General features: G+C 35.6%; 1 protein-coding gene across 1 annotated transcript; it reads left to right on the plus strand.

The window, feature by feature from the left end:
* The first annotated feature begins 5,166 nt into the window (after window positions 1–5,166).
* Window positions 5,167–10,961, plus strand: LOC125670502 (kelch-like protein 24). Its single transcript, XM_056163761.1, has 2 exons — window positions 5,167–5,355; window positions 8,386–10,961. The coding sequence occupies exons 1-2, from the start codon at window positions 5,214–5,216 to the stop codon at window positions 10,149–10,151; spliced, it is 1,908 nt and encodes a 635-aa protein (XP_056019736.1). The 5' UTR covers window positions 5,167–5,213; the 3' UTR covers window positions 10,152–10,961.
* The last annotated feature ends 434 nt before the right edge of the window (window positions 10,962–11,395 follow it).

The following is an 11,395-nucleotide window of genomic DNA, read 5'->3' on the forward strand; positions in this document are numbered from 1 at the left end:
CAATATAAGAGTAGGACAAACACAGGCTCCTGGAAACGCCAGAAATGGGATCATGTGTCCAAGAGGAGTAAGCACCCCTGTTGCCCTGTCACACCCGCCGTGAGCAGGAAATAGGAGTAATCCGTAGTCAAAATCAGTATGTACAGAACGACGTAATAATATATTGCGAGTAAATATGGTTTATTTTCCTGTAGATATCGTAATATGTAAAAGACAAGTACACACATTCCAGAGATAAACACATAAATATATCTTCATGACATGGCCAACATTCTCATGATTGACCGACATTTACTGGGAACACCATCCAAATATGCAATCAATAGATAAAGACTTCCATCGACAGTCACTTTGATAATGCACTAACGAGGGATAGATCAATTTTACTCTATAGAACCATAAATAAATGGCTCTTGACAAAATTATAAAATTCATTGATTAAACATGATTATTTACAGCATAATATTCTTTAATTTTTTATTATGCCTCGGATTATTGTACAAAGACAAAGGAGATAGATAATTACCAAAAACAAAAATCATTACATGTAGTTTTCATCCGGCGCATAATGCTAAATAATGACAAATCTTTGAACATTGATATTAAATGTTTCCGCTTATACAAGATTAAAAAAATAAACGAAGTGTATGGAATTCAAATAGCAATCAAATTGCACTTTGGGAAAAATATGAAATTTTGTTCACACAAATATTTCGTCACTGCAGTATATGATATCTTAAGCAAGTAACTTTGGACAAAAACTTTTGAAATTTAATATGCTGTCTGGCCAATCGTTCTGCGATACTTGTACCTTGAAATGTTAACTGTGCTGAATCCTGTCATTTGCACAAGACTGTAGTATTAATATACATGTATGTCTGTGCAGACTCTTTTTTTTTTTTTTTTTTGAATATTTTTATCATCATTTTCTTTTTTACAGTGAAATCTCTTCGTCGTACGTAATGTTTGCTTTTAACTATTTTCACACGATAATGGGAGGTAATCACCGTCTATACAGCCCTTGGTTGCACTTCAAGGTTTTCATCATATAATGATAATGCATTGATAAGTAATCTATCAAAAGTAAATTAAGGAACAAAAATGGGGGGTAGGAGATTGGAGATACGAACACAGAAGTTTATTCATTATTGCAGCTGTTAGCTATAAATGTTTTCTTTCTAGAAAAATACCTGTCGGGCATATTTGCCAATTGATGAAAGAGATGGAATAAGAGTTGATCCACTCTGACGCCTTTCATAATAAAATGTAATTGTACTTGTAGATAAAGACAGAACAATAGTATTATGTAATTTGTGGGCGGTAAAGAATAGTATAGATGTCATAAATAGGTTACGGTTTTCATGGAACCACAACCAAACAAACAAAAAGCGTGAAGATGTTAATTCCTCTCTTCACATTGAGTTATGTACACTGTACTGGCGAAGTTAACTCGTTCAAATAATATCAGTTATTTTCAACGAGAATGCTCTCTAAATCGTGTAAAAAAAATACTCATAGAAACCTGCTAGAGTGGTGCTGTTTGACGTCTATACACACAGTCTTGATAGAAACCTGCTAGGGTGGTGCTCTGTGTGACGTCTATACACAGTCTTGATAGAAACCATCTCGGGTGGTTCTCTGTGACGTCTATACACACAGTCTTGATAGAAACAAGCTAGGGTGGTGCTCTGTGTGACGCGTATACACAGTCTTGATAGAAACCTGCTAGGGTGGTGCTCTGTGTGACGTCTATACATACAGTCTTGATAGAAACCTGCTAGAGTGGTGCTCTGTGTGACGTCTTCACACAGTCTTGATAGAAACCTGCTAGAGTGGTGCTCTGTGTGACGCGTATACACAGTCTTGATAGAAACCTGCTAGGGTGGTGCTCTGGTTGACGTCTATACACACAGTCTTGATAGAAACAAGCTCAGGTGGTGCTCTGTGTGACGTCTATACACACAGCCTTGATAGAAACCAGCTAGGGTGGTGCTCTGTGTGACGTCTATAGACACAGTCTTGATAGAAACCTGCTAGGGTGGTGCTCTGTGTGACGTCTATAGACACAGTCTTGATAGAAACCTGCTAGGGTGGTGCTCTGTTTGACGTCTATACACAGTCTTGATAGAAACCTGGTAGGGTGGTGCTCTGGTTGACGTCTATACACACAGTCTTGATAGAAACCTGCTAGGGTGGTGCTCTGTTTGACGTCTATACACAGTCTTGATAGAAACCTGCTAGGGTGGTGCTCTGTGTGACGTCTATACACAGTCTTGATAGAAACCTGCTAGGGTGGTGCTCTGGTTGACGTCTGTACACAGTCTTGATAGAAACCTGCTAGGGTGGTGCTCTGGTTGACGCCTATACACACAGTCTTGATAGAAACCTGCTAGGGTGGTGCTCTGTTTGACGTCTATACACAGTCTTGATAGAAACCTGCTAGGGTGGTGCTCTGTGTGACGTCTATACACAGTCTTGATAGAAACCTGGTAGGGTGGTGCTCTGGTTGACGTCTATACACAGTCTTGATAGAAACCTGCTAGGGTTTGTTTGATATTCGAAGGATTGGTTAACTATATACCGTTAACCCATTGGTGACTGTATTATCATCCATAATACTATCCATCTCATTGCGATCCAGCCTCACCCTCCAACACCTCCCAAATGCAGCAACATAGTGAAGTTGAAGTGTGTTGTAGTAACATACATATGCTCCGTATGGTACGTATGGGGTTGTCCCATGGTTTAAAAATAAATAAATAAGGACCATCGTGTATCAACACGTCTGATGACTGTGGTACTGTCTTTTGATGGCCGGACACATATATCATAAATTATAATGAAATAAAGAAGTAACTTATATTTTATTTAAAAAAAAATTTAAAATGATATCGATTTAATTATAAATAAGTAATAAAATTGAAAATCATAAATAAGTAATAAAATTGAAACTGAAAATTTATTATTTTATTTAAGGATTTTATTAAATATATGAAATAAGTTTTATTTAATTTATAATATTAATAATATTTTTTAATATTAATAAGAATTTTTATTTAATTTATTTAAAACTTTATTTTAATAATTTATATAGTAATAATTTGTATTTAATTTATTTAATAACATTAATAATAATTATATTTAATTTTCTTTAATTTATTTAATAATTTAAATAATGATTTTTGATTTATTTAATAATTTTAATAATAATTTATGTTTAATTTATTATAATATTTTATAAATAACAGAATATTTAATATTTATATGGATTTTAATAGAAGGTAATAATTAGTCATATTAGTAACAGGTAATAGTAATACGGATGTAGGTATGTATATACATGTGAAATAACTAAAATATATACAGAAAAGAATTAGGGTAGGGTCGCCAAAGAAAATTTGATAATAGAGTGCCACTAGTTGTTAATCATAAATTATGCCAGACAACAATTTTGAGATCGTCGTCAGGAATGAATTTTGAGGTCGTCGTCAGGTGCTACACCTCAGACCCTGTACCATGTTTCTGTAGCTAGATCCAGCTCGTAGCACGACATGGCTCCATAATTCTTATTCGATAGTATGTATTATGTGTATAAAACTGAAGATGCATAATGTGATAAGTGGTGAGTTAGTACTTATGTTAAAATTGTATGACAGATAAAATATCAACCATAAGAAGTGGTATACTTAATTACATAATATATAGATGCAAAATCACAAATCGCATACATCCAACAAGCAAACATATATTAAATATAATAGTATGCAGCAGGCCTGCATGTATACAAACTGCGACATTGCATCTAAATGGTTGTCATAAAAGAAGTTTACAAAATACACACGTATAATAACATACCTGAATTTTTTGTATATTTGCATACACAATGTGATAGAAAACCCGAATTATATGCTTAGTTGTTTATATAAGTATAACACATGTAGTTGTTTTTATATTAATAAACGCTATTCGATGGATCACCTTAGAAGCAATGCTTTGTTTGTTTGATATTCGTAGGATTGGTGAAATAACATTTTGGATACATTTATGGTTCTATATAAAATAATTTCATTCTAAAGGGGGGTGGGGGGTGGGGTATATACATAAGATCTATACAAGCTATCCACATTTCAAGTGCCTATGATAGAACTTTGGACAGTACAGCTCATCAGTATTAAAATGTAACAATAAGATAATACATACTTATCACTTAAAGGGGGATAGGTGAAACCCCGGATCAAGTGTTCTACACGTCCATTTCCTTGTAGATATGTATATATATATATATATATGATTTTATGAATAGTTCAATGCATAATTGGAAAGTAGTATTTAACAATAATATACAATTATTTCATGTCTACTCGGGAAACAGTCAACACTATTGTCCCGAGGTAGTGGCTAAGACCCGGGAAACTGTTGTCAGAGGCCGTAGCATAATGAAGATATTTTCCCAGAGCAGCCAGGGTAATTGTGCGTTGTGAACCCAACAAGTAATTTATATCAACTTGACGATTTGTAATAGTATTCTCCGAGGTATTTTCCTTAGATGGAGTATTTAAGACACTGTAAGATAAAATTAAATCCACCCTCAATCTGTTGGGTGTCACAAACTCACATAATCTATGATACCTGCTCTCACCCTGGTATCTTCCAGTTTCAACATCCAAACTGCGACGAAATTCTAATGAGAGAGATATGTTTCTTTAAATTGCTCTGAACTGCATTTGTTAATTATGGTTGGATTCTACAAAAGTCGTGATGTACAAAGTGCATATATAAAACACACACAGAGAGAGAGAGAGAGAGGGGGGGGGCGGCATTTTATTCTGCTCTTCATCATTTCACAAAATACACACTCGCACCTTGGAAACCAAAACTGACCTTGCAACAACCTATACTTGTGTTCCCAATTCCTGCCAACTCATAGATTTACAAAAAATTTAAAGATCTAAAATGATTGAACTTAAATTTATAAATAATAAATTATTTGTTCTTAAATTTCATTATTCCTTTCCCCCAAAACACGTTTGTTCGCAGCAAGTTTCGTTAAATTCCCAGCCAGTCTCGGACTTATTGAGCAGGGTCCTGCAGTTTAATTATGACAGCCTAAAGCGCCATTCGCCAATCAATATTGCGATCGATACCGTATGGAAAATCGACCGTTATCAGTGCTGGAAAATACAATGTCAGCTGATTACTCACCGTAACGCATTATGTCATATTACGTCACCTCAGGATATAAGATTAAACGTGTAGGGACAAGGGTCCATTCAATCAACGTACAGAGCACATGTCCGCGTTATTTATGCAACCCCGCAAACAGCCGACGAGCGCTTGATTTCAACGGATTTCAAGGTAATTATGCATTTTTTTTTTTTTTTTTAGCAATGTAATGCATCTAATTTATATGTAACTTACTCGTTGCTTCTACTGCCAGTATTTCAAATTCTGAATTGCAATGACTGTTTTAAAATAACCCCCCCCCCCCCCTGAAATAGAAGAAAATATTTAACAAACGCTTCATTATCACTTTATCAGTTATTAGAATGATTTATATTTGCACCAGGTATGCATGAAAAAAAAATGTGGGCAGAATAAACGTTTCGTTTACCTGAACATCGATTGCCTAATATATACAGCCTGATATAAGTCGTTTTAACATATCATATAATCCTCCATAATGCTCAATATTTCATTTATCGATGCGATTAGGGAGCAGATCATTCAGATGCATGTACATTGAATTTAATTCAAAACTTCTTTAACAATGGTAGATATTAATGTATGTTTGTACTTTTGACCATTGTTATGGTGACCGTGGTATTAAGGCGTACGTATTACGTAAGGGTTAATGTACGAGTATCGCTCCATTCCTTAAAAGTAATAGACCGAGGCCCCGAAGGGGCCGAGGTCCATTGCTTTTAAGGAATGGAGTGATACGAATACATTGACCCACTTAAAATCCACTGTAAACATTAATAAAAACTAAATTTTAATTTAATTTTAATCATGTCTTACGTTTTTCATTCTTTTGTTGCATGCATTTATATCTACTTGTATAAAGGTTGACCTACTTTCCGAACTCTCCATTCCTGAAAAATAATGGAGTGTTCGAACAAAAGAATGACGTCATTGGTGGATTTTAAAGTTTATTTCAAGTCAGAATCGCACGTTCACGTTTTTTGATAAAACTATTTTTCAATTTTTATGTTAAACATTTGAAATATAACTCATTCAATGTTGACTGACAAAAATTTGGCCTTCTGAATGCAAGGATAAAAACAATATCAAAATCGAGTCCTTTTGTTTACAAACAAAGCATTGAAATGTTAATTTTGTGATATAAAGTGTACCTTATTTTTGCTCAGTCACAAAATTAACTTTTAAAAGACACATTTTACCTAAATAATACGCGAACAGTGATAATAAACTTAGATCGATATTAATTTCTTTTGGAAACTCCGTAAACAGTAACACAACGCAGTCTTTGTTTACAAAACAAATAGTAAGCTCTCTAAAGTGAGCTGCTTTGACAATAGCCTTAATTTTTTGTGAAACCCTATGAACACATTAGACAGCAGATTTTGGTCATAAAAAGTGAAAAACAATTTCATTTTAGGCAAATCAAGTAGAGAAAATTTATACTGCAGAAATAGACAAAATCAAGGACGTTAACGTTGTTTGATACTAAAATTATGGAGTTTCGGGGGTGGGGGGTCCTCTCAATCTTCATATTAAAGATGTCTACCTTGAATTGTTTTTGCACATATTATGCATGAACGAGTTCAAATTATAAAACACAATGTTGTTTTTTTTTAAAATCCAGACTTGTACAACTTTTTAGTATATATAACAACTATTAAGTTGCTTTGTCAGTATTTATTGAAGGCAGCCAAACAAAGAGAAGCGGCATATGTTAGTTGCCATTTATGATGTTTCAGTTTTAGTTACTTTGATTTATTACAACTTTTTATCTGATAATTACATGTTTACATATTGTATTTCTTAATCCTCTGCCATTTGCTGGTATTGTACACAGCTTACCTATGAGCCACGGGGCTCCATTGGTCAATAAACAAACAAAAGTTGACATTGTGGTACAGTTTGTTTGGCGGTGACACGATAATTGACACCCTGATCAGCGGGCCTTGGGGTCTTAACGTACAATACAAAACATGTTTTAAGGCGATGTTCATTTCTGAGACTTGTTGACACGTAAAAACAAATCCTGTAAAATGCCGCAGGGGATAACTAGATCTTGATTGTTCAGTTATAATTTTAAAAATGGACAAAGTTGTTTAATTAATCCTTAGAAAGAATCCTAATTCTAATTCCCCAAAGAAACATTGGCCCAAACAAACGTTGGCTAAAGCTTATCACCGATTTAGGGTTAGGATTTAGAAATCAGAAAGACGCGGAAATACAACAACATACACGGCGAACATCATTATCTTAGACTGCTTTTAATATCACGCTGTTATACTAGAATCTCGACATATGATATTTATCTGTATGGATATAAATGAATAGTATTTGTTACTAAGTTTGCTGGCTGTCTATCAGTATATATCTACAACACATGTTCTACAGAAACTAAGGTGGCAGGGGACAGTTTCTTTGGGTTTGAAACATGTGGATAGGGGGTATACAGCAAAGTCAGATTATGACAGACTAATGAAAAATCATATTTCCCTTTTATGTCAATACTTGTATTTCATATTAGTGTAGCTAATAAATTATGACCCTAAATTACATGTAATCTATAAATACTGGCGCTGGTGCACAAAACATGCTCTGAGCAGATTTCCCTTTTTTGCTTTAATTTTCCCTAATTTGGGCTAATCCGCACCCCCCCCCCCCCCCCCACACACACACACCATCACAGTACCAAACACGGGGATTTAGACACTGTGCACAATCAAGAACCCTATCTGCCCTTCTCAAAAATCTACCTCTCATATGGGGTCATCCACCTTCCCTCACAGCTACAGACCTTTTGCTAGACCCTGCATGTTTTCACCGGAATTTCTTCAGCAACCGACCACGTGTCTTAGTTTCGTATTTGCACCCATCTATATGCTAGGAATCATGGTGACACCTACATGTTGTATATCAACATTTTTATAAGCACTCAGCTACATTTGACATGCATCCTAAAATTATTGTATACATTTTTACACATGTAATATCACTTCAAATATGGGGTATTTCCATTTTTTGAAAAAGTTGACCGGGGCCTATAGTGCGAAACTGTCCCCTGCTACCTAAACACAAGTAATCCCAGTCAGTTTGTACTGTGAGGATTATAAGAAACCTAATATACATACATTGTACTAATGGCAAATACAAAGAAATCAAATTAATGTTGTTGCTTTTATTCTACAGACTTGGGGAGAGAAAAGAAGAAGAAAGTGAAAATGGAAGAAGCACCGTCAAACGTTTGTGATTGTTTGCTGGAAGGCATCCGTAAAATGTACAAAACGCAGCGGTTTACGGATGTCATCATCCATGTGGAAGACCAGTCCTTCCGGTGTCACCGAGTGGTCCTGTCATCTGTATCTTCCTACTTTGACGTCATGTTCTCCTCTGGGATGATGGAGTCCAACTCCATGTCCACAACTATTCACAACGTTAGCTCTCAGACATTCGATAAAGTCCTGCAGTACATCTATTTTGGAAAAGATATCATAGAACCAGACAACGTCGGGGAACTCCTGCAGGTTTCCGCTATGCTCCAGATTGCGCATTTACAGTTTGAGTGTGAAGAGTTCATCCTGGGTAACGTCGACGTCAACAACTGTTTGGGGGTCTGGAAACTAGGGATATCTCATAACATAGAGTCACTGACAGAAAGTAGTCAACCATTTCTCTTATCCAATTTCGACGAAATTAGTCAAAGTGACGACTTTTTAAAGCTTGAAAAGGACGAATTGGACCTCATATTACGCGACGAACGTCTTATCTCCTCTGGGGAAGAGATTGTTTGCAAGGCTCTCTTTCGTTGGATAGAAGCGGACGAAACTCGTCGAAAAGTTGCTTTGCCAGATCTCTTTGAAAACATTCGACTTACTTCAGTCAGTCTTGAATACTTGTTGGATCACCTAGATCAACATCCGTATATTCTTGAGCATGAAAGTTGTCATAAGGAAGTCAAAAATGCAATCAAGTACCACGCCTTGCCTTCCCGGCGCCAGGAGCTGATGTGGGATGAGAAACCGTACAGATACAACGCTGAGCAAGAAATGGTTCTAGCGGTTGTAGGGAAACGCCTTGCCAGCGATGGTTTGATTGTTACAGAGTTCATGGGATACAGCTTTTCAAACAAAAGGTGGGTTGCGCTTCAACCGATCCATACCCCACTTGGAGACGACTTTGCAGCTTGCTCTTATGGTAACGACATATTCATAACCGGTGGAACTTCGAATATGACCTCTTGCTTGAGATATTCCGCCAAATTTTCACAATGGAGTAAGCGCTCGCCGATGTGCTGCGGCAGATATAGACACTCAATGGTGGCAGTGCGAGACTCGCTTTATGTACTTGGTGGCTACAACTTCGGGACTTTAAGTAGCATCGAACGATATGACATGGAGACCGAGAAATGGGAATCGGTTGGAGAACTCAATCACGGGGTTGATAAATGCTCCGCGGCAGTCATGGGCGAGAAAGTTTTTATTTTGGGAGGTTGTTTAAGCTTTGCAGCGAAAACAGCCGGGATACAGTGTTTCGACACTAGGACTGGCACGTGCACATTAATTGCAAACCTCCCCAGGTCCCCTAAATTCACAAATGCTGTAAAATTCGACGACACTGTCCATGTCGTCTGCGATAATGGGGATATAATATCTTTCAGTGGTAAGGAGGAACGTCACACACTGCGAAAGATCAAGGGCTTTTCCAAAAGGGACTTTGGACTTTACATGGACCACGGATCACTGTGTATTGTTGGTGGGAACCTGAACTTGATTTCCGAAAAGGAAGAACTTTGTTGTGACGTGATAAAGGTCGAAGGTGAGGAACAACATATATGTGAGCACCTCGAACTACCGTTTCCTATGAAAGTCACCCAATGTTTACGTATTGTTGTTGAAAGGAAATATCCACTCTTGGATATTCATTCTTTAATACGAGACTTCGGGAACATTGAATGATTCTGCTGATCACTTGCTTCAAACAAACCTGGACTTGGTCACCTTCTTGAATGTACAATATATTGTTTGTTCCATCCAAATTACGCCTCGTGAATGAAATATCGTAGGTTCAAATCATGTCTAATTATGCTATCTTTTTACGAACAATGACTTATTTGTTTTTACATTTATTAGCGTGTAGTACATGTATTCAATGAAATGATATATTGTAATGTATGTTCCAAGAACAATCAGATGTACAATTTCTAATATATTTACGGAAATTTCGTATTAACTAATCGGAGTTCCATGTCATAAATTAAAATTTTTACTGTTTTAGTTTTGTGATTTGATTCCAACAGTTATTATTTGTTTTCTTGACTTACATGGAATGCCAGTAATAGATATGTATTTTATATGTGTAAATTTTACTTCGGTCTGTCAGTTTTTCTGGAAAAATTCAGGGTAATTGTAAATTTAAGTATGCCCATTGTCTAAAGAGTAAGTAAGCTTTTGTTTATTTATGTTTTGAATTGCTCGAGTGCAATTTTGTTATTTGTTTTGTATTTGCTTTATTCACATGTGTGTTGGATAGTTGCATGTAGTCCTAGGAATATTTTTTGGTAGTTATTTTTTCTGTTTGTTCCAATTACATGTTTGAATTGTTGATCAAGATTTATTTGATCAATAAATTTCTTTTCAACATACATAGAGTTTTTGTTGTAAAGTAAGGAGGAGACATAAATATATTTACGGAAATTTCGTATTAACTAATCGGAGTTCCATGTCATAAATTTGAATTTTTACTGTTTTAGTTTTGTGATTTGATTCCAACAGAAGAACGTCCAGAGACGTCATGCGCTTTTTGTGCTACATTGATTTGTTATCGTTAAAATAACGTTTTTCACGTTACATACAAATTCAAGATTTCAATACCCACTGCAGTGTGGAACATTAATACTGAATTTAATGACACTTGCTGCAAAGAAACTTTTTTTTTCAAAATTATAAAAATTGAAATGAATTTTTGTGTTTTCATGAGTAAACTCAATGAATTTTCCAAACATACAGGATCAAAGCTACATGTGGATAAAATCGAATGTATATCGACAGGTCCACGTAGGTTGCATCGTAACATAGAAAAAATTGAGAGAATAAAAGAAAATACATCATCTGTAAAATGTCTTGGAATATATATTGATGTAGATAAAGAAGAATGTTACAAAAGAAACTGGATTGATAAAAGTGAAAAAATGCAAAAACTT

This window comes from Ostrea edulis, chromosome 4 (genome assembly GCF_947568905.1).
Source record: "Ostrea edulis chromosome 4, xbOstEdul1.1, whole genome shotgun sequence".
NCBI classification, from domain to species: domain Eukaryota; kingdom Metazoa; phylum Mollusca; class Bivalvia; order Ostreida; family Ostreidae; genus Ostrea; species Ostrea edulis.

Coding starts and splice junctions, on each gene's coding strand:
- LOC125670502 (XM_056163761.1), top strand. CDS start 5,214: ATGTCATATTACGTCACCTCAGGATATAAGATTAAACGTGTAGGGACA. Junction 5,356..8,385: donor TGATTTCAACGGATTTCAAG/GTAATTATGCAT, acceptor TTTATTCTACAG/ACTTGGGGAGAGAAAAGAAG.